This window comes from Diadema antillarum, unplaced genomic scaffold, assembly GCF_040938485.1.
Source record: "Diadema antillarum isolate AM-2024a unplaced genomic scaffold, OU_Dant_1.0 seq00000694_RagTag, whole genome shotgun sequence".
Taxonomy (NCBI): Eukaryota; Metazoa; Echinodermata; class Echinoidea; order Diadematoida; family Diadematidae; genus Diadema; species Diadema antillarum.
This window is the reverse complement of record NW_027271599.1, coordinates 155,105-179,552: the sequence shown is the minus strand read 5'-3', so window position 1 is coordinate 179,552 and position 24,448 is coordinate 155,105. Positions and strand designations below refer to the sequence as shown.

Here is a 24,448-nt window from a genome sequence, read left to right as displayed (position 1 = left end):
TAGAATGTGACAATACCAACAGAGACACCACGGTTTCTCTGACACAATTTGTGAGACACAGGTAGTGAGACAAGGCTTATGTTCATCTGAAGCACAACAAAATCAGAAATGGAAGTCATGATTTATGTAATTTGATTTGAAGAAGTTTTGCCGCTAGAGTAGGCGTGATACATTAATAAACACACATTTCCCCGAGTATTGGTGGTTGATCGTGGAATTTTGACTCATCTGTTCCCTTCACTCCTTTTGACTACTACATTGTAGTATTATGTGTTGCAATATTGTTGTGTGGTGTGTATTTTTGACAATGCAAAAGTATAAATGAGTGGATTTGCCTTTGCACTGTCCTTGTGCAAAATCCCAGTGTGAATGCTTGCAAAGCACAAAGTAAAACACACATCATACACGTACTGCGAACAGACCCGAGTCAATTGATTTCACCATCGAGATTGAATAAATAGAGGAGAGTGGAGACATTTACTCACATGGAAGCATGTACACACACACACACACTTGTTCATACACTTGGGCACACAGGACTTCTTTCTGTTCTGCTGGTGGTGAAGTCCAAGTTTGCATTGTCCTTATTGCATCATGGAGTGGCAAATGGCCTTATTGGCAAAGGAATAAATCGTAATATTTGATACATGTATGTATAAACATCATGTAAGTAGACATACATGTGAAGATAGCAAAAAGTACCTGTTAATACATGCTACCGTAATGTATATCATGGCGGAATTTGTCTCTTCTTATTCTGAAGGAGTGTGTGTAAAATATACTGTAATAGGATTAGAATTTAATTGATCATTGCACTCAATTCCATGTCATTCCACTGCCAACAACACATTCATCAAAAGCTGAAGGGTAATCATGCTACTGTCAACTTGGTGTAAGCATCATTATTTTCTCCCTACCAAAGCCCCCACCCCCCCCCACACACACACACACACACACACACACACGCCATAATCTACACATGACTTGATGCACATTGTCACTGCACTTCTAAGAGTAAATTCCTGGACCTCCTTGATGCGATTATACAGATCTGAATTTCACGAGTTAAGCACAGGTTACAACAAATAAAACAAGAAAAAAACTGTGGGAGGATTTGCATTTGCTGCATGTACAGACCGACAATCATTTATTGAGCATGGTGGATGAGCAACATGACGTCATGAAAGTTCACAAATCACGACCAGTCGCCCGAAAAGAGGGGAGACGGAGCTTATGTTCTCCTGTTCTTGGCGGAGCGCTTCTTCTGAACGGTTGTGACCGGCCTCTGACTCCTGATGATGGCACTGGCTCGGCGGAGAGCGGCCTGGAAGGAGAGAAGGATTCAAATTCATGACACAAACGATTAACTCATCTCTTGTCACACATACAACAATTTGACAGTTCTCTTATGATCTTTATGTACGGAGCTGGGTTATTTAGAAAATATTTTGACTGTATTATCACAGAAAATATTCAAAATTTGAAATTACTCTCGTCTCTGCTTTTGATGGTTCCTCACAGTCACTCAAGTACCATGCTCTTCAAACCATAGTTCAATTTACCAATTCAGATCTAAGTCCTAAGGTTCGGGAATCACAAAGAATGTACAAACCATTACCCAATTAACAGTCTGGATATGAATACTCTCCTTACATATTTTGAATGAAACATAAATGTTTGGCCTCTGACTGTAACCTTCCCGTAATGACACATTCTGATTAGTTTGTCAATGTATGCTCGCATAGGGCTCAGAATCATCTGCTGTTTTGTGGCATCACCAAGTTACAAAGGGCCAAGAACTAAAACAAGACTAACAAACATAATGCAAAGGCAAAGAATGACACAAACCTAGGTCAAGTGCATTTGATTTTTTATCATTATGAGTATTATTTTTTTTTTCTTTTTACAAGCACCAGTAGTTCTTAATTTGATGTTTCCATCCATGCAAGGATATCATTAGGGAGCATCATAATGAAAAATGCATTTTGAGAAAAAATTGTAATCTGCAAGCATTTCAGAAAAAAGTGGTGTTTGCTCAGACACTTCTTTCCTTGATATAACATCATGTTATCATTGTTCTGTGACACAGCGATTCATAGTATGTCCCAATATAGCATCTTTTTTAAAAGAAGAAATATGATAGGCATTTGCTTTGGTGAGTATCATATATGACATAGAAAAATAAATATCCCAGGGGGAGGAAAAGAAAATTGACATCTGGGCCCTGTTACACAAAAAGATGTAATCAAACATCAGTCAGAAAGGCAAACATAAGTCAGGTATCAGCCAATCAGAATTGAATACTGGGAGACTTACATGTATGTTTAATTTTCTGATTCATGTTTGATCTCAAATTTTATGATACACGGCCCTGCATGCATAGCACTGAAGTCAGGGGCAAGGATTTCATTCATTTGGCAGTGTAGATTCGCAAAGTCTCACCATCTTGAGGTCCTTGCGGTATCCCTTCTTCAGGGTACGGCGGATGGCGGTCAAGGTGCGGCGGGAGTCCTTCTTCATCTCCACGCGATTGTACATCTTGGCGGGCTTGTTCATTGCTGTCAAATGGCAAACATGGGGCATGTATTAAAAATGTAAATCACGTTTAAATTCTAACCAAAACACCCCCTAACATATAAAACATAACTCCTCCAGTAATATGCTTCACTAATGCTCCCTTGCTTTCAAGATGTCAAGAACTCTCTGTCAATAAAAAGAGAAGACATCATATCTGGATAGCTCCCTACTGTATCACATTGTTTCATTTACCTTGCCTGATCTACTAAAACAATATTAATGAAGATGAAACTTTACAAGCAAACAAACAAACAAACAAACAAACAAACAGCATAACACGTTCTTGCTAATTACATTAGGTTCAACAGCGCCAAGAGCTTCAATGAAGGGCCACAATTAAACTCTGCTCAGAGGATTTCATATGCATCACCTTCAGTAGGTATTACTGGGAGCACATTTACACTTTTAATAAAAAATAGTCATGTACACATGAGACGATTATGCTAATACATTGACATTTTTTCTTTTAAATTGACAACTCAGGAAATTATTAATGCAGTCAATCAGTATCTCCCCTAGACATTCAATTCAAACAGCACACATGCAGAATGGCTTTCAATTGTCACCTCTTATTCAACAATACATATGAGGTATATTAAAAGTTCTGATGAAGTGCTTTGATCCACTCACCTCCCTTGATCCGCTTGGTGACAAGAACAACACCCTTGCCATCAGCTGCAGCCTCAACGCCGACAGTCTATGCAGGATATCGAAATAAGATATTAGACAATCCATGGTACACAGCATTGCTATGATGTACAAAGCAGACACGTTACAGGCTTAAAGTCCTCAAGACCAGCAGTTTCCTTTCGTTACATTAAAATGTTGTCAAAGCCGAACAAATAAATCATATTACAGATATGTAAATATTAATTTTGGAACCTTAATGTTCATTTCATTGTAGCAAAATTTTGTGAGAGCAGGTATTGACAAATATATATCTAGGCAGATCACAATACCCCCTTTTTCAAACATAAGTAGAGCCACTATGCAAATTGATGTAGAATAATCAAATCATGTACATAATGAAATAATGATTGTATTGTGAACACATAAGCTCAATGACACATCCTGAATAAAACAACACCATAATTATACTTAATAAAAAAGTAATCAAAAATAACTGAACTTGTTCATACAATCCAGAAAAAAAAAAGATTAATTCACAAACCTTCTTGTGAATGAGACCATTGTACTTGAAGGAGTTCCTGTTCTTCAAGTTGTTTGGCTCCTGTTGACAAAGACAAGATGCATAAAGCATGACATGAATGGGATTTAAGATAAACAGAGAAACTTATGCTTTCCCCTCGCCTGTTATGTTCACTTGCTGTGTCCTACAAGGAGGTCATTTTCTTGTTACCTGAAGGGTACAGAAGCGACAGTCTCTGGAAGAACTTACAAACATTCACAAGTCAGCCTGATCTTAAATACAGCGAGTTTCTCACTATCAAACCTATGAATACAATTCAGTGGTAGCTGTCAACAAAGACAAGCAACATACATAATGTATAGTAAAGATTAAAGATGAGAGCAGCCTGAACTCTTGCTTGTGACATGCTCTGATCACTTGCAGCATCTCACGGCAAGTCATTTTCTTGTTACTTGAAGAGAGAGAGAGCTAAAAAACTACATTCTCCAGTCTCGAAACATTTTGTTTCCTAGCATTTACACTTCCATCTTTGATACCTAACATCACACATTGTCAATATCAAACTAATCAAATAAAAGTCAGCCAATTTAAAATGAAAAGCTCTAAATATCATACAACTCACAAACTATTCTGCCTACCACTATGACATTGTATAAATGCAAAATGAACTTTAAATACATAAGGTAACTGATTATTTTCTCGTAATAAACACAGTCTACTTTATGAGACAAAGCACTACCTATTCACAATCTAATGGTTCATAATTCTAATCCATTGGGATTCATAAATAAGCATTGTGTATTAATATCAGCATAAGCAATACTCCAAATAAATGGTGTAAATCAACATATTTTTCATTTCAGTTCAAGCATTTACTTAAAACTCATGCAGAATCAATTGTAGACAGCAAAAAGATCACGTAAGTCAAGTTAAGATCAATATGAGTCACAATAATAACAACACATAGTGAAACATCACAAATCACTCAGGAACAATTGCTGAACACCCACAAGATTGTGAGAACTTAAGGTTCTAATTCACAAATCTAGTTCAAATTTAGCCCGTGGATTACTCACATTTTGTCTGTGCGTAAAAGTGTGTGACAGATCACATAATATTAACTGATATCCAGTAATGAAAATGCGCTGATACATGCATGTGAAAGGTACACACACCTTGTGCTGTTTTGTCACTAATCCATGGACTAAATCTATACCATGGAGATTAATTCAAACAACTGATGTGAATTCAGACCCAAAAAGTGAAAAGTGTGATGCACTCACCGTGCTGAGCACAACACCGCCACCCTTCCTCAGGAAGCAGGAGTTGTCACGAAGAATTAGCCACTGGAGATCAGCAGATGCCATCCTGTCTGAGATAGAATGATACATAGCACAAACTTGAATTTACTTGCATATATGAATATACAATGGACGCTCACACTGGTAACAAACCTCTTTGGGGTAGAACCAATGGAGCATGCAAGTTGTACTAAAACAAGAAATTTAGCAGTAAATCACACAGTAACTTTTTGGGATGAAACTTACAGTACCTGGTACCTGGTACCTGGTACATTGTTATAACGAGATTCCGATCTCCATGCGTTTGTACAGTGCACTCCCATCATAATGGCTAAAAATTCGTTAAAATGAAATTTCAGCTCCATAAGGAATTAGCTTTATCTTTATATAATTCATATGTTTGGCTATGAAAAAAAAGCAAAAAAAAAAAAAAAAAAAAAGCAAAAGAAATCTGCCGCTCCCCCAGACTTTGTTATGGACAGTCCCTGAGTCACCTGCATTACTGGAGAAAATACAAGTTTTTGAGCAAGACCCTGCACACATAATTTTACAACTTTACATGCACCATTCTACACTTCTTCTTTTTGCCAAGCTTTTGGAATAAATGACTCCTCATAGTCACACCATCCAAGCCTACACACTGTTAATCACATTAAGATTGGGCACGGCTGTGGATACATAGTGAAAATAAGCTTGGTGCAGACAGTACATTGTATAAATGACTGGCTGCTAATTTGTAAGGCATACATAATGCAGCAGCAGAGTTGAATTAGATTAACAGAAATATATAGAATAGTCCACCAAGCACTTGTTCAGTATTTTTACAGGCAACGGAATTGTTTCTTCATCGTTTTTGTTACAATGAAACATAATTCTGTACCCAAACAGTGCGCACATGCCCATGCTATCGCACGAGTCTTTTGCAAGTGAACGTTTTTAACATTGCATTAATTGCCAGTCGTATGCCTATGGCAGTCCAATCTACTTCACTACACCAGTATAGCAGTAAGCGCTCGCTAGCTACGAGTACAAACATTCATTAATACCCCAGTCAGAATATCCAACCACAAACATGACGCTCGTCTCCCCAAATCCCCCCCCCCCTCAAAAAAAAAAAAAAAAATGTCAAGGTCTAGTGGCGATTGCATTGGTACATCTGAATTCCGAATTAGATGGCAAAACATTGCACACAAAAACAGGGAATTTATGCACTTGTCAATGTAATGACTCACCCCACTACCCCCGGACATGGGTGCGTCATTTCCTCGTTTGGTCCGTCGAATTTGTGACCCAGGTGTGCGTCATTTTACTAGCTATGTCCGTCAAATTTTTGACCGAGAGGTGCGTCAAAATCCCATCATTGTCGTCAAATTTTTGACCGAGGGGTGCGTCATGGTACGTCACTTGGCTATGGAAAATAACACGCATTATTCTGAACCGAGGGGTGCGTCATGGTATGCACTTGGCTATGGAAAACTGCACGCATTTTTGCACGCTACCAGTACCGGATACACGTACGTACCGCGAGTGAATTTACAGTGAGCGCTTTCCCGCGGCAAGTGAAAATCAAAGTCGGGAAGCGTTTTGGAGTAGGCCTAAGAGGGAAAAATGCTTGCCCAAATCTGGCAAGCAAATGATTTAAAAGCCACCCTTTCTCCTCACATTTTCTTTCCAACAAACTCATGAAATCACGCATACTCAATCTCAAGCCAGACGGACTGTTTAGCGATATAACGATTTCAACCTCACAGTACTAAATAGTAAAATCAAAGATCGTATACGGAATTCCGTATACGATCTTTGGTATACCGTTGCGTGGTGGTGCGTACTGCGCGTACCTGCAGTATAGTAGCAGGCAAGTCGAGTGTTAGTGGTGCGCGACTCGCTCCCTAATGCTGTCATGGCTGTGCAATTCGCAAGTGAGCAGCGTGTTCGTTATTCCTCATCGAACGTACATCGTCCATGTGTTGCATTCAACCGGACTAGAAATGGCCGCGCACATACAGCGCATCTGCAGACAAGTCATGGCTAGGTACTAGGTGACTATGGATTGCATGCACACATACATTCGGAATATCGTAGCAGCAGAGTGATGTACGGTGAATGACGGTACGGTGCTTACAGGGCCAGGGTAAGGGAAACTTGCCGAAACTTTGACAAATTGTGTTTACGAACCGAAAGAAAATGAAATTGCGTGAATAAAGCGTATGCAAAAATCCTTTCAGTATTTACGGGGTGCGTCAAATGTACCGAGGATGTCCGTCAAGAAAGTGACCTAGGTGTTCGTCAAAAACCCCGTGTTGTCCGTCAAAAAAGTGACTGTGGTGTTCGTCAAAAACCCCGTGTGGTCCGTCAAAAAGTGACTGTGGGGGTGCGTCAAAAACCCCGTGTGGTCAGTCAAAAAATGACCATGACGCACCCATGTCCGGGGGTAGTGGGGTGCGTCATTACATTGACAAGTGCATTAGACCTTCCCAACCCAGTGCAAAAGGACAGGCACCAGTTGTTATTTCTGCTATTCACCAAATGGCATAATTCTCGACACAACTTGTGCATCGTTTTCATGACAAACCAACAACCCGTTTTTGGCTAAAATCACAGGATTATAATCAGGACAGCGGCCATAAGCCTACGGGTACGGCCATTGATAGGCACCACACGAACACCACCACACACATTTACACACGCAGGAGGTTGCGCGAAGCAGGGAGGTGGAAGAGAGAGATCTCTTCCACCTCCCAGCGCGAAGTGAGCAAGCCAATGGCAATGCGATGTAGGCTCCGTGGCCGTGAGAAGTGATAAGTGTACCAGTACAGCATGCATTGCATTGCCACCATTCACGCAGTGTCGTGGATACGATGTGTCAATGGTCATCTCATGACATTGGGCTCAAAATCACATTGTTGGGTCATTTTGCGTTTGTTTCAAAACTGTAATCAAGACACACAAACTCTATACTTATTTCAACGTATCGAATAACAAATTCATTACAGGACTCATTGGTTTTATCCCCCAAATTACAGATTTTCTCGCAAATGAATTGTCACATGTACCTTCCTTCTGTACGTGGGACTGGGGAAAAGACCGCTTGGCAGTGTGCGTAATAATATCTTAGTGAAGCTCGGCTTACTAAATGTCAGGTTATGTGTATAAACCACTACAGTGTTTAAAAAAAGGAATATCCTATAATTGACATCAAATCATGTTGATTTGAATATTGAATGTTTCACGTTTTTAACCAACTAAATGGATTAAATGGAGAACTATATTTGAAGCGTAGTAATATAGGCCGGTGCACCACATGCAACTACAGTCAGCAAAAGCTGGCGCTCTTCAATCTGTGCACAACAGGCTCTGTTTCAGGGTTCACACCCATAAATATGTGTGTTAAGAATCAAATTTCAAAAAATTCTGTAAAATAGCTGGGAGAAATGAGGTGTTTCAGCTTCACTAACCTGGATAAGTTAGATATACCCTTTCATCCATCAAATTCTCCGGGTGGATAATTCAGTTCAAATTCTGTCCAGGGGTCCGCAAAGCCAGACTACGAGTTCTTGTCACTCAAAAAAATCACCAATTTTCCGTACACGTACCCAATGAAATATAGTCCCCTCAAATTCCACCAGAAAAGCTATCATCTTCCAACCAAAATGCAATTTGTAGAGGAATTCATACTCAATATCTACAGCTATTCAGTTTTTTTGCCAAACTACATCATTGATTTTTAATTAATTTTTTTCTTCATTTATTTTGGCATCTTTGGTACGAATTTGTGAAGGGGTCTGGGACATTCCATTGTATTTACGGGTGTGAGCCCTTCATAAAGCTGTTCATAAAGTTACGAACAACTTTACGAGCGGCTGGTGATCAGTTCTGCAGATGTGCTATACTTATCAGAATTTCCATAATTTAGCACAAGAACTGATCACCAGTCACTCGTAAGTCGTTCGTAACTTTACGAACAGCTTTATGAAACACCTCCCCCCCCCCCCCGATTTTGCGCAGAGAAGTCTCCGTATTATTTTGTTTGTAAATGCGAAGGCAATACTCCAATGACTTTCAATATAAACCGTTTTAATTTTGATAAAGTGCATACCAGTAAAATTCAGAGAGAGAGAAGGAGAGAGAGAGAGAGAGAGAGAGCAAGAGAGATGCAAGCCCTATCCCCGGGCGCGGGCCCTATGTGGAAAATGATATTGCTCTACCGTCGTGCTGGCTGCGCACGCCGAAAAAAAACTGCATGTACAAACGTGTAATTTCAAGGGTTTTACAGATATTCAAGGCCTTCTGAAATGACCGCAGACTATATGCCGTACAGAAGTGTTTTTCATGGCGTTATGTCAGTACATTTAGCAGTTCGTTGACCCTTCCTGTATTTGTTGATTACTACGTCATATAAACATTGTCGCGTGTGAGCGCACAATGCGCGTCGTTTATAATGACGTCACCTAGCAATGCGCGAGCAATTAAAGTCATGTGTGTATGTTGACAATGTTTGACATAGCTTTTTGATTACTCCCAGTAGTACTTTTGTCGGAAATCAAATGAATCTGTTGAAAGTTGGTGTTACGATGCAGACGAAAACTGGAGGGGGGAAGAGAAAGAAGTACTTTTATCGAAAGAACTGAAACGAAGAAAAAAAGGCTAAGATGACGAGCAGAAAAGAACCCTTTTCTCGTTTTCTGAAGCGCAAGAAAACTTCGAAAAGTCACAGAGGTATGTTTATTTTGTACATAACGCAACGAAAGGATTAACGTAAGATATGACTTTTAGTTGATATCACCAATTCGTTTGTCCCCTCTCTCATTATTTAGATCTATCCATTAGATCTAGATCTGAATTAGATCCATTATGCATTACGTCTGTCTATCGACCGTACAGAATTCTTTGCTCCATCTCTGCAAAAACGACTTTTATACTGTCAAAAAATTATACCAGCATACTGAGACTTATATTTGATTAAAAAAAAAACACTTCTAAATGCGATTTGTAGCAGTCAATAATGATGCTTCTCCTTGTAGAAAAAAAAAAAATGGTTCACATACCGGTACTATACTTCAGACGCCTCTCGAATTTTTGTATGCTACTGTTAGAATTTGAAATGGCCGATTTCATTTACACATGATGCGGAACGCTGGATTTAAAAAAAAAAAAAAAAAAAAAAAAAAACTCTTTTTTTTTAGAACATGCGCAGATTTCGATATTCATCTCATTGTAGTAAATTGTAATTCATTGATTCATTAGCAGTTGTGCCGCTGCTACTATCATTGAATGCCACGAGATACGATACACCACGCAGCCATACGGACCCTCCTTCAGCATTCGGGGCAGGGGCGGATCCAGGAGTTCCTTTTTTATTTCTTTTGTTTTAATCAAAAATGAAGGGGGCGCACCCCGTGCGCCCCCTCTGGATCCGCCACTGCAACGTTGTTAATTACTAGCTGAAATTGCTTCTCTTTCGATTGCCAAGTAGGCCTACATGCGTTATTTTTTCCGCACAGTGCATATTGCAAATTGTTTCACTTTCGCTATCTCCCAGCACCTATTGCAATGTATCGCTATACTGTAAGTTTTCAATCAAAACAAGTTCTCTTTACAAATTTACGTGTATTATTTCTGTCACTGAAGAAAGAGAGATTTACGTTTATATATTATTTCATTATGTAGAAATGAAATAAATTTGAACTTGACCTTGAACTTGAGGTCGCTAATTGTGAGCACTGATGTGGAAAATCTATATTTCTCTGTACCCGACTAAGATCACTACCAAATTCTTTACAGAATTGTGTGTTCACCTACTACTCTCCGAACTCTTAGTAACTGTTTTAATTTTTGTTTTGCTTTAGATGGGAGACTGTGTGAATTGTCGATAGAATTGTCACTTCGTATTATGTACAATATTTTGTCTGGTTGCTGTAAAGGAAGAAAAGACGCCGAGACTTGCTCAAGATATCATTATGTGCCGAAGCTCCTCTGTAACAGATGGTTTTCCTTAGACCAGCAAATTGATTGATTCGATTGAATCTCAATTACAAAGAAGTTCAGTTGATCCTTTTCAGTGCAAAAGTGTCTGCCTCTAAACGATTTTCTGTGTGATTCGCTAAGCTTGTCATAGTACATGCATGCATGTCATTTGTTATATAGCAGTTGTGAAATGGTTTAAAGGAAAGCATAAACTGAAGCTTAAAATCTAACTCATTGTTTCAGTTTTATAACCTTTTCAAACGGAGCGCAGTAACTAAATTGTACTTGAAGGAAAATGACCTTGCTGTAATCTTCATTGTTGTGGCAAATTTTTGAACGTTTACTATTTTTCCTCCTCACCGAGAGCAAAAAATCGTGCAAGGCTATTCTTTATGAATGTTTTATTATTAAAAATTATGATTATTATAAGGGAAATAATAATAATAATAATAATTATTATTATAATGATAATAATGATAATAATAATAGGGTATGATAGAAAAAATGAAGTAACAGTAAATAATGATAGTAACAATGCGATAATGATTCCTTATTTATTCTGTCAAAATTCTTGTTATCATAACTTCAATAACCTTCATTAATTTCTTTAGAGTTGCTTTCATATTGCATAGTTACAATATAATCATTATCATTACCCTAACTTTTGATGATTCCTTGAATTCATGTAGTATTTCATTGAAATCGATACCAAACAAAACAACTAAAGACTTTATTCCCGCGCTTACCTGATGCCTCGGTGGAGACAGGAGAAAAAAACAATCCTTCTCGGCTCAGAATGTCATGTCGCCATCTAGCGACTGACATTGCATGATCAAAGGCAAAAACGCTCTCGATCGTCCCAATGAGATCAATCTGTACTAAATTTTCTTTACCCATGAAGATGACGCTAACCATTGATTATAATAATATTTATAGAATAGTGATAGTGACAGTGATAGTAATAGCAATAGTAATAGTAATACAGCTGTAGTTATAGTAATAGCAGTAGTAATAGCAATAGTAATACTAAGAACAGTAAAAGCAATAGCAATAGTAATAGTAAGAGTGATACTGATAGTAATAGTAATAATAATGATAATAATGTTACTACTACTAATAATAATGATAATAACAATGTCACAGAAATTGTAATGACAGTACATGTATATGATTAATATAAACAATGATAAAACAATGATTATCTTGGTCACAATAACTATCAGGTGTGAGGTGTCTTGATGGTGTTTTCATTTAGTATCGTTATTGCATTTACTATATTCTAACTATTGTCATTTTGTCATTGTTACATTTGAAATCAGATCGCTATGATTATCTTACATTGTTCTCATAATTTATATCGTCATCATTGAAATCATTACCATTATAAAGATATGGATTACTAGTTTGTAGTAGTTTTTTGTGTGTGTTACCATTTGTTATCACGATTTTCATGTTGTGATCTTCGTTTTTTCATCGTTCGCACGCAATCGCATTGAATTTGAAGTGATCAAACTGTGTGATTGATATAAATGAGTGTCTCTGGGGGTATGGAAGTCGCCTTTCATCCCGACGAGTCGATCCTTCTCTCAGTGCGCTCCACTCCATCAATATGGAGAGAGTTCTCAGGAAATCCCTTAGCCGGGCATTCCACTCGATTCATTTCCATGTCTTTACTTTCCTCACGTGGCACACCAGCGTGTTTCAGTTCGATGATTACGTCATGTTATGGGTCTGCCTCCTTCTGCGATTGTTTGCTGATGGTATCTCACGTCTACAACCACTCTCGGACACACGTAGATAAATAATTAATTAAATAAAATAAATGAATAAATAAAATAAAATAAAATAAATAAATAAATAGATAAATAAATGAATAATAGATAACTAAACAAATATAAAATAGTTAATAACGAAATAAACAAACATGAAAATTATGAATGACTGAATGATTGAATTGACAAATATATAAATTACTTGCTCAATGATAGAATAATAGATAACTTGATATATACGATACAAAATATACTAATATCAGCCAAGGTATAGAGCTGAATACAGTCATTCTTGATTAGTGACCTTTGAACTCAGGATATTTCTGTAAACTAAACATCCGCGTGAGCAATTGTCACGTTGTGTTATCGTTACGCATTTCTTGTCTGCTACACATTGTCATGCATGTTTGCATTTGTGAAAACCTCTCCCCACTGTCCTCGGAAGTACGAAAACAATCTACGTATAGGCACAATATATTTGTTCGATGATGAATAGAGCGTGAAGTATACTTCTTTGATTACATGGCTTGTAGCAGACGCATGAACGACTTCGCAAGACAGTGCGTGCAATATTGAAGACATGAGCGAAAAATAGTGATTGCGTATCTGGCTGTAAGCGAGGGAGGGGTACTATAGGTTTGGGGCAAGGGGGATGTTTCAAAACTGGAATTTGAGCAGTTCGAAAGACAAAGATGCCCGTACTTTCAGTAAATAATGATTTAAGAATAGGGGAATCTAGCGACATGTCATGCCCTTATAAGCCATCATCCCATCCCAGCAACAAATTCATGGCGTTGCTCTCGGGGTTGTCATAGAAACGGATAACTCTAGTATAAAGAAAGGTCGTGCTGTGAGAGGAGGGGTCCCTCTATTCAGAGCGGTGGAAACTTGGTCCGCGTCATCCGATCCAGGGACTGGTATGCAGACAGAAGTTTCGAGTGTGTGGAGAACTCTCCCCGAACACACCAACACAAAAATAAATTCGACGCTGGTTTGGGCTGACGTGACTGCTTCGATCTCCTCACAAATTACTTTTTATTCAGTCCTTCAAATTATGCAGCACGATGATTTTTACTTCTATATACACATACCTATATTTTATTGTTGTTGTCTGAAGTTTCGAGAGAGGTAGTAAGAACCTCCCACCCCCCCCCCTCCCACACCCACTCCCACCCCAATGATTCAATAAATCACATGTGATGTTCGCTGTTTCGGGTGGGCGGCTGAAATAATCTGTCATCATACAGTTTGTCACCAACTGTCTGTCTTCCCGATACCTGGTCAGTTGTGATAGCGACGATTCCTGTCACGCATGAGTGAGCTCGGAGGGGGGAGATCTTCTACAGCAAATCGCTTTGTCGTTGTCGTAGGTGTGTTAACACATCTCCACCTGAACCACGCTGTCTGCATTGTATTCTCATACATGCCTCCGCCCCCGTACGGATGAACGATTCCATTGATACATTTCAACGACTGTATAGGCACGCTCTCCATTACCTGCCGCTTCACCCACGACACAGCTGGTATTGTGCTCTGTAGACCAACAGCTCACATGCCAACAGTCTGTATTTACCAGATGAGACAGCTTTCGCTCTGGTTACGGAAGGTATAACCTCCGATCCCGTGTGTACGTCGCCACTCTGCTTTATACCACTGGTATATCCTACGAGGCGGCGCGTATCTCCGTACATCTTCCGCTCGCTGCCGGAATTCCATCGAAACTCGATCGCCCGTACGGCTGTGGCTGTGGTAGAAACATGCTGGTAGTGTCATCCCGTTTGTAGTGTTGGTCTTACGAGCGACAAGCTGTTTTTATCCTCCATTGTCGGTTGCTTACATTCTGGACCGTGTGACAATCTGCACCGAATGTGGCCCAAATTCTACAAATGACGAAATCTGGAGGCCTTGGTATTTCTGCTTTGGCTAGCATCACGTGTAGTACAATTTGCCTGAAACTTTTCGTCGGTGTCCGGAGCCATCGGTTGCTACACAAACACACACGCCGAGCCGTGGTGTCTGTCAGCTGGGCGTAGTTGGAGTGGTAGTAACCCGGTATATTTCGTGTGTCAAAATATCACAGCCTGGCCCAGCTATGTTCTTTGTACACAGCTGCCTAGAATTGGTTGGTTCTGCCAGCTCAGTGCTTCAGCAAGTCCACCTGATTACTGCTTCCTCAGTCGAAATCAGCTCACAGAGCTAGCCAGGCACTATGTACCAAGTGGAAATGAAGCGAGCGGAAGTCTCTCATAGTCAGTCTATCGGTGGGGCCGTGATACTCATAGCTGGGGCAGACTTGCTTATCGCGTTGTGCAGTAAGTCAGCCTCTCTCGCAGCAGCCGAGTCGCGTTGCGAGCGCCCAGCAGCGACAAACTTTGATACACAAGCCGGGCAAGTTGTTGGCCAAGTTGTAAAAGTACGCCCAAACTTAGTGCTGTGGGATATATTCGCGCTCAGAAGTGGTAGGGACACATTTTTAACAGCTTGTTTACTCCAAAGTCTTTCTTTGTCCCCGGATAATCACATAAAACTCCTCTGGATTCATATTTTGCTACTTTGTTTCGTTTGGATCTGTTCAACTTCTTCTTCATCTTTAAGGGAGAGAGAGTGGGGAGTTTGCGCCCAGCCAGTCACGAACACAAGGACCTGGTGCCCCTCGCAGTCGAAGCCCCATCTCCACTCCGTCTTCGAGCAGATCAACTGGGATCGAAGACGACGCCAACTACCAGCAGTACTTTGGACACCACCGACAACCGGCAACCTACGACCAGGACTTCCACAGGCAATATTCACGGGGCGGACGAAGTCATTACCCGTCCCCGACCAGCAACAACCCGGCACTAGATCGCGACTCTTCCTCTCCCAAAGTTTTAGCAGGAGGTGGCCCGACCACAGCCTCCGGAGCACCTTGCGGATACCCGTTGTCGTCCCCAACAACCTCACGACGGAGCCGACCAGCACCGACCACCTTTCCCGCGACTCCCTCCCGACCTCACTACCTCCACCTCCCCGACACACCGACCAGCCCCATGGGGTGTATATTATCCAAACGGAATAAGAACCACGGCCTCGAAGGCGATATCAAAGTCACTGACCTCCATGCCCGCATCGATCCCCAGCCGACCACGCTCATAGAGACTTCGCCTACGGTGCTGAAATACCAGACGCCTCACTTTCGGGCGTCAGCAAAAGTTCGCTTTCCTCCAGTTAGCTCCAGTGACACGTGGGAGGTGGGATGGGTACAGGGCTGCAGCAATATGGATTTCTTTATTACCTATGGAGACCTAGGAGTGTAAGTATTGCATAACACTTACCCCATTCTATTTGTATCAATGTATGCATGTGTGATGATGAGGATATTCTATAGTAGTAGTAGTAGTGGAAGAAGTGATGATGATAATAATAACAATAATAAAAATCAGTAAGATTTTTTCATTTTTATTGTTATTACCGTTATTATAATTGTCACTCTCATTATAATTGTCGATATTATTGATTATTATAATTTTTATTATTGTTTTTATTGTACACTGCCTCTGTGTGTGTGTGTGTGTGTGTGTGTGTGTGTTATGCAGGGAAACATAACATGCATATCCTGGAAAGTATTGAACTTTAAACCTCCGTCACAATAATGTATATTAGCTATTTAAAGGTGCATATTTTTAACACATCTCCTCCTCTTTGAGGTATTAAACGCCAAAGTTGACCGAATGAAAACCTCCAAAATCACAAGTTCCGTGCAGGAACGGAGACAGGAATTGTGATTATAGTATACCAGAATACAGTGTATGTTTGGCAAATTGAAACTAGGATTTGAAGTGTCAAAAAGCCAAGATGTCTTAAAACCTTGATTTCAAGTTGAAGACGTTAAGAGAAGAAGGTAACTACAACCTAAAGGTAAAGCTTCTGCTAAACTTTCTGTTCAAACACGGAATACGATATATTTGCGAGGCATGCCAAACATATCTTCCGAGAATTCAACCCTTCTTCTAACTAAGGGGACGCCAAAGAAAAAAAAAGTACCAAAAATCTCATTTCTTTCAAATATCCTCATAAAGCGTTTCTTCTTCCAATGAAGATCTTACGTATAATGTGAGACTGAATTGTTCCTCGTTTATATACCGACACATGAAAAGTCTGAATCCTCCAATATCAATCCAATGTTTGGCAATTGAGAGTGTTTGGCTGTGATATGAGAGGTTAAACAGGAAATACAACGAGTTGATTTTCAGGAAAGGTGTCATTTTCAGTTTGCGCGTCCCCCCCCCCCCCCCCCCGCTCTCTGAGGGTATAGTATAAAGCGCAGCGTGTTGTATTTAAATGTATACAGTCCATGCGAAAAGACTCTTTCATTCATTTCTTTGTGCAAAGCGGAGTGACGTATACAGCAGAGAGAGGGAGAGAGAAGGAGAGAGGAAAAGAAAGTATTAACATGGCAGCCGGCCTATGCAGAGCACGGGATGTGCCGAATTTCCTCCCGAATTTACCCGACACAGTTTAGAGGATATGAATATCACTGGCAGGTCACTCGAGAAAATGTGACCTTTATACATTCACTTCCGGTGTTGGATGATGTGTGAAGATTTGACTCTGTGATTAGGAGTTGATTTCACGAGATTAGCCGGTGAACGGTGTGTATCGGTATGCATGTCATGCACTGAAAACTGCGCCAACTCATGTAGAACACCTCGTGCAATGAAGTGATAACAGTTCATTGGACATAATACTTTTTGCTAGCGAAATCATTTGCATTAAATTCATTCAGATGTCACATTTTTTTTCCTGTACTAGTCTTTAAACAACTAACGTTATCTTTTCCAGAGATTTAGCTTACTATGGCCATTTCTTGCTAGTCCGAGCTAAAATGTATACGATAGAAAGTAATTCTTGTATACTTCGATGTTATTGACCGCGGTATTAAAGGGGATACACTATACAGACTGTTTAATATCAGGTACCCCTGCTGTACCGTGAAAATGTTCCGTAAGCTTAGATGTTGGCCGCGCTTTTCTTCTTTGAATTCCAGAAATCGGCGATGAAGAACACTCGTAATGTTTTGTGCCTCTTGATTTTGGAGGGCAAATCAAGTATACCAGCGCGCTTGTCTTTATTGCCTCGCCATGCCAATATAATATTTCGAGACCCCCGTGAGTGCCAGTCAGTATTAGGTACACTGTATGTTCTCAATATAATTATGTCACCTTGACTATTAAATGTCAGCTGTATATGGGACATCATCGTGTCAAAGCTAAGACTGAATATATGCCATGTCTTGCTATACATTTCCTACGGAGAGGGGGGAAAGCGTTGTGAGTCATCGCAAGGAGAGTGTGTATTGGATACTCAGTAGTTTTAAGACTGAAATGGAGAACCCGGAAAAGAAGTGAAAAGTTTCGTGCATTGAAAAGAAAATAAAACAACACGAAACCAAGCCATATTTGTCATGGTTGTGTCAACAGGTTCCGTCCTAATGATAAGACGCAATTGAAGGCACCGTGAATTGACAAGTCGCTATCTTAGGCGTTTAAAGTAAATCAGTCATGCTATATACAGTGGAATCATTTCTGTAGACCACGTGTAGGGTTCGAGCTCTGCTGTGAAATCTTTGCCCAGCATCAAAGCACTAAATTTCACAACGCTCCGCTTAGTGCAGATGTAAGGGCATTTTTATTGTTTGATGCTTATGTATAGCAGAATTGTGCTGCAGGTAATGATTTTTTTTTAGTGAAGTTGGCGCACGGCAAGTATATATGGCAAGGTGCATTGTAGCTGCTGTCGTCTGAATACTGGAATTTGTCAGGAAGTGTTATCAAAAGTTGCATTGATAACTAGTAATATACATATCTATGTGTACATACATGTATTTATATATCTTTATATTCATATTTATATACTTATTTTATGTTTATATATTTATATATTTACTATTTTCATACACATTCTCAATGTTTGTATATTGAGTTCTATTCTATCACATGGGTAATTTGAAAAAAGGGATACTATTTGGATGTATTATAATACCCAGCTGAATTCTATAATAAAGGCGCTGATATACCTTATTGCAAAGATCCTTGAGAGCAAGGGAGCTGTAGAATCTTCATGGCTCTTGTGAATGCCAAGTACTTGTATTAAGTTATGGGATACCTTGAGTTATCAATACTTGACGGGGTCAGAAAGGACGTACATTTAGTAGAATTCGATGTGTGTCTGCTGTTTAAGTATCGCTTTCCACTCATCGACAAATCAGTGGTACGATGTCCACGAAAGGTCATTGCACTTATAACACTGAGGATCCAACACATATTACCTTTACTGCACGGTTTTGCTCATGGACTCGAAGTTACGGCAAATTCATGTATTCTGGGTAATTCGTACTCTCTGTAAAACAGAAATAAAGGCTAGGTGGGGAGATGTGGTTTTAGTTTTGAGCTATAATCCATGATTCATTCAGAATGAGCCTTGTATGTCACACGTCATAATTATGTTTGTATACCGCATTTGGCAGACATCAACTCAGCTTACACTATATCGACGCCTTTAGAGTCTGACCTTAGAAGTTATAAGTCTGCTGTACTATCATGATGGCACCAAAGATCATAGTGCAATAACAGTTACTTTGTTCTCCACCAAATTTCAAGGAGAGTCGGTATTAGCATACAATTCATGTCAGTGATCACTGAAGACCAGTAAACGCGTCCTTCATATTTTCGTCAACAAATAACGGAGTATTCCCGTAAATATCATTTCAGATCTGCAGGTCTAACTCCTGAATAATTAGGCTACATGCTAATATAAATTAACGTCCTGAGCAACATCCCTAATCAAGCATCAAATCGGGGAAATTTCATTCAAAAAACAGAAAGAACAAATATTACCAGCTTGATAATCGCTAACTAGCTGCTCTTCATGAGGGCAGTATTATTGGGGGGGGGGGGGGGGGACCTTTCCTCATTTAAGAGGGTTGGACACGTCTCTTTCAAATTCTTGTGGAATTTGTTTCGGCGTATGATAAATTCAGAAACCATGTGCAGTCTCTGAAGTTGTGAAATTTTATTCTTCTCTCGAGGATCTCTGAGCAGAGTCTAGGAAAAAAGCAGCAACAAAAACGAACTAACAAATAAAACAAAACAAAATGCAAACTTCAGGACTGAACTTCTGAAGTAGTCGCGGATATACACGAATAGACATTGAATTACTAGCTTTTTGTATTTGATAGAAACTTTCGGTTTTCAAATCTGAATACGTGTGTCTTTGGAGAAGATCTGCACTGAACCCATTTAGAGCGAAATAATGATCTATATAATATTGAACTCTGTCGCGTACCGTCATTAAGGTTTCATATTATTTCAAGTCACACTATGGGCCCTATATTAAAATGCGCCCTGCGACTTCCGATCGAGATTTTATGTATAGTCACCGTGGTTGTCTGAAGTCAGACCAAACACAGAGCCTCAGCCACGTAACAAAAGAGTTAAAATCAACAAGACCCGTGAGGCCGAAGGTTGGTTTGTTGTGGCGTTTACTATAATCATCAAGGTCATGGTTGGCTGTTTGCTCAAGCACTCTGAAAGATATAGAGGCAAATATTACTCTTTTTTCATATTGTCGAAAATCGACACGTTCTGCTTCGCACCAAAAATTTCAGACAAACAGAATGCAATATAAGCTCGCTGCAGTAAAATCGTATGCATGTAGAAATGTGTTGCTGGTTGAATTTACTTGCCATCACATTAGTTATGTAAAGGTCACACGCGCATTAATCATCAACGTTGTGTGATATATTTTCTTGTGGCTACTAGTATACAACAACCCAATGTGTGTCTACATTTAGATGTACATTGTACATGCAAAATGCGAGAGCTCGCACTTTATTGCCTTACACTGCCTCACACTGTTGACTGGTCATGGATTGTGGAAAAGACCAAAATATTTTGCAAACGGTTCCCCTTTTTGATTCACTGCACGCCGTTGCTGCCATCAGCTTTGATTGAATTGTGTATATGAGATTAAAACCTAAAATGGCATTAAAGATGACCCGAATATCACTCATTAGATATAGGGAGTCCCATCATACAGTCGTATATCCGTTTTGATAGCTGTCATTAAGATATTAAAGATGTCGCTATATTATTTTAATTAATGTCTTTGCAAATAATTATGTGCATTTCCGTTTGCATGCTGTTTATATTGTCGAAATGCTCGACTGGTATATTACACGACCTCCAAGCAGGAATAAGAGCCCTGTGTTCCTGTTATGACTGTCAATACGCGAAATGATGATCCGATTTTGAGATTTAGAAGCATGAAGGGTAAACCCCGCCATGTTTTGGGGGGTGGGTGGGGCTGTTCACACCGCGTATATATCGTTCCAGCATAATCTGTCCCTGCGTGTACTACTGCCAACAGTGATTTAGTTACAAGTAGTAGTAACCCGTGTGGATATCATATTCAGTAGAAATGACGTCGACAGGGTAGGCTAGGCGCTGATGCATGAGGTGATGAGTATTGACCTTAAATATTTAAAGGACTTAGTCCACCTTCATAGACATACGGGTTGAGTGAATGCAACAATACTAGCAGAACACATCACTGAGAGTTTGAGGAAAGTCGGACAATCCGTTCAAAAGTTATGAATTTTTGAAGTTTCTGCTCAGTCACGGCTGGATGAGGAGACTACTATAGCTTGTGATTTCCCATGTGTACAACGATATAGAGAAAGTATAAAGAAAAATCAACATGAATTATTTTCACTTTTTCTCGCATAACAAAAGAACACTTGACTTTGCTCTTTTAGAAGGCAGGAGGAATGATATTGCCCTTACATACATCAGTAACAAGTTGATGAAATTTGCTCTTTGTTTCAAAAAGTAAAGTTTTGTGAAATTCTCTTTTTATTTTTCCTATATCGTTGTACGCATGTGACATCATAGTATACACTGTAGTAGTCTTCTCATCCAGCAGTGATTGCGCAGATACTTTAAAAATTCATAACTTTTGAACGGATTGTTTGATTTTCCTCAGGCTCTAGCTCACTATGTGTTCTACTTATATTGCTACATTCACTCAACCCACATGTCTATGAAGGTGGACTTGTCCTTTAATCATGACCAGTGCAGACCAGAATATTTCTGTATGCACATAATAGAAGGGAATTGTTCTCTCAACATCAACTATCTGGAAGGAAAAGACAAAATATAAAACCCCAAAACGAATATTAATAGCGAAGAAACACAAACCTCATAGTAAAACGAAGACACTCGATCGTGTATGTATCCGTGTTGGTATTGTATGTAGTCCAAGTCCAGTTATAATTTCATCGAACTGTTGCCAAGTGGTATGGCCATATTATGGATTGAATGTCCAGATCTGTATTTTTAATGAAGTTTCATGATATACACGTATAGCTACTTGCATTATACGTCGTACTCGAGAACTCTCCGCTCATCGCCACGTAAGTGTAGAAGTATATACCTCCACCCCGTCCCCACCCTCAAAAAGAGAACGCCAACAAATAACAATAAAGCAATGAGCGAAAGTAAGAACGAAAATTTAAAAGTCACGCAAACAATGACATGGCCCGATTTTAAATGAATAGGACAGTCGTGCGATCTATATACATTGCAGATAAGTTACTAGAATAGTAACATACTCTGTATCTAAACCCAGCAACCACATTCGCACGATAAGAAAGAAAATCCGGGAATGAACAAAATGACGTGATATGGTCGATAGATGGTATCAAGCACTGTCTGTGTTCCATTGCACGTAATGTTTTGCCAGTTATACCTGCTCATGGTACAGGAGAAGATATAGTGTTGAATGATATAGGCCTAATGTATAATACAATATTCAAAAGTGTACGTCATGGTTGCTTTGACAACACTTCACCTTGTTCGTATATAATACAATAAATTTCCACCTGTTCGAGTAATTTTGTGACCCTCCGGAGAACATTTTTCTCTTCCGAGAAAGTCCATTAACATTCATTTCAAATTCAGCGGAAAAAAGCCCTCTAAAAACAAACAAACCCGCCATTGATAAATTTAGCATAACAATGGGGCACAGAAAAGGTTATGACTTATTAAATAGACTATCATTATGCAGAAGTGAGTGTTTGATAATCGGTTACGTTCCACCAGGCAGGTGAGCCTCCCTGGTTCCACCATGGCCATGATCGCTGCGAGTTGGTTGTCTTTGCCAACTTCCTGTGACTTCGCGCTGAAATACAACGCAAAACAACAGATTACTAGTAATGGTCATAAGGCTTCGATGCCTTGACAAAGGCCCAGCTTTTCTCCTTTGTGTATATCTTGAGTGCAACCACGTGCGTGATGTGTGTGTGTGTGTGTGTGTGTGTGTGTGTTTACAGATCTAGAAAGAAATCCAAATTTACTGACGATTGGTGATTATTGAAGGCAAAGGAGAAGTTCTCAAGTGACGTCACAGTCTCAAAACCTGAATAATAATAATGATAATAATAAATAGTGATAATGATAATGATAATAAAGTACAGTGGCTTCTCGCAGAGATGGCTGTTGGACTCAGTGTCAAATGACGCATGCTGCCATGACATCCTTATCCTACAAATAAACCAAGCTTAAAGATATTTGTTCTTTAATTTCATCGTTCTGTTACTTTTCGTCTCAGGTTTTGCTCACTATAGGAACCTATACCTTGAGCTATGCGTCCTCGCCTTAATATAGGGAGGGTAAAAGGTTAGTGTTCATCGCAGACATCCCAAAAGAAATCCTTACATATTGTCCCACTTTATTCCCGAGAGCTCTGCAAACAAGGGAAAACACATCTATACAGTGATTCGATACAAGCTCAGTCAGTGATCACACTCTGATAGTTCGGACTTTCTCGGGAAATTGTTGCCGTGCCCAGAAATGACTCGACAAAATCACACTACGTGACTTGTTTCTATAGTGGTTTGTGTTTATTGTAAGTGTCGAATGAAGATCTGCTATACAGCAAAAGGGTAAGTTGGTATACCTGGATGTGTTGCAGAAAGTCCAACGGAAATCCCACTCACGACTTGGCCACTTTTCCTCTTACATTCGAAAAGTCCACGACTTGCGTGTCAATAAATAAGCTCACGAGTGTAAGATTACGGTTTTCCCTCGTCGTATTTTTTTTAGTTCCAGAAATGATAATCGCGTGCAGAATTACAAAGCGAAATCATCATCACACACGATTGTTATCGTTTCGTGTTTATCGTCTGTTTCCTTTTCGGTGTTGCCTGTTAAAACAACAACAAAGTAGAGGATTTAAAGGTACTGTTTACCATTGGAAGCAGTGATTTCAAATTGTTTCGAGATATCACATTTTGATGCATATGTGAAGGTCAAGTGTATGACACAACATCCTACAATATACAAATTTTGCAATAAAGCCTCAAGAATAAGGAGATATCATTATTTTTCTCAATAAACCATAACTGTAGACGGTTTAGTCTAGAAATATTTTTATTATAACCATTGTTAACATTTTTGCATATTTAACTATACTTAATGTTGATTATACACTGCAAAAAGTCCGGTGTTAAATAGTGAACACCGAGCTGGTATTAAATTTTCGGTGCTCATTTATGGTGTTAAATTAACACCTCCGGGTGTCTTTTCCAAATTTTCCAACTGTTCTTTGAAGAGTTTCTTAGTAACTGCACTTCTTGTTGATTTTTAATT

The 24,448-nt window shown here is 39.5% G+C and overlaps 2 protein-coding genes across 4 annotated transcripts in view; one reads left to right on the top strand and one right to left on the bottom strand.

Annotated features, from left to right (window-relative positions):
• Positions 1–1,113: 1,113 nt before the first annotated feature.
• On the bottom strand, positions 1,114–8,112 carry LOC139737522 (large ribosomal subunit protein eL28-like). Of its 3 annotated transcripts, none has more exons than XM_071648192.1 (6): positions 8,082–8,112; positions 5,011–5,099; positions 3,749–3,808; positions 3,208–3,274; positions 2,443–2,558; positions 1,114–1,324 (listed from the first exon to the last, which is right to left on the bottom strand). In XM_071648192.1, exons 2-6 carry the CDS (start codon positions 5,092–5,094, stop codon positions 1,232–1,234), a joined length of 420 nt encoding a protein of 139 aa, XP_071504293.1. In that variant the 5' UTR covers positions 5,095–5,099; positions 8,082–8,112; the 3' UTR covers positions 1,114–1,231. The 3 variants fall into 3 exon arrangements, with proteins under 3 accessions (XP_071504293.1, XP_071504294.1, XP_071504292.1); XM_071648193.1 differs by having other exon boundaries at positions 5,011–5,095; positions 8,082–8,093; XM_071648191.1 differs by lacking the exon at positions 8,082–8,112 and having other exon boundaries at positions 5,011–5,118.
• Positions 8,113–14,344: 6,232 nt separating this feature from the next.
• LOC139737514 (protein FAM78B-like) overlaps positions 14,345–24,448 on the top strand; it is a 47,399-nt gene continuing 37,295 nt past the window's right edge. Inside the window, 1 exon segment of the mRNA XM_071648184.1 lies at positions 14,345–16,053. Within this exon segment, the coding sequence (XP_071504285.1) occupies positions 15,791–16,053 (263 nt within the window). The 5' untranslated portion in view covers positions 14,345–15,790.

Coding starts and splice junctions, on each gene's coding strand:
- LOC139737522 (XM_071648191.1), bottom strand. CDS start 5,118: ATGTATCATTCTATCTCAGACAGGATGGCATCTGCTGATCTCCAGTGG. Junction 2,559..3,207: donor CACCAAGCGGATCAAGGGAG/GTGAGTGGATCA, acceptor GCCATTTGACAG/CAATGAACAAGCCCGCCAAG. Junction 1,325..2,442: donor ACCGCAAGGACCTCAAGATG/GTGAGACTTTGC, acceptor CTCTCCTTCCAG/GCCGCTCTCCGCCGAGCCAG.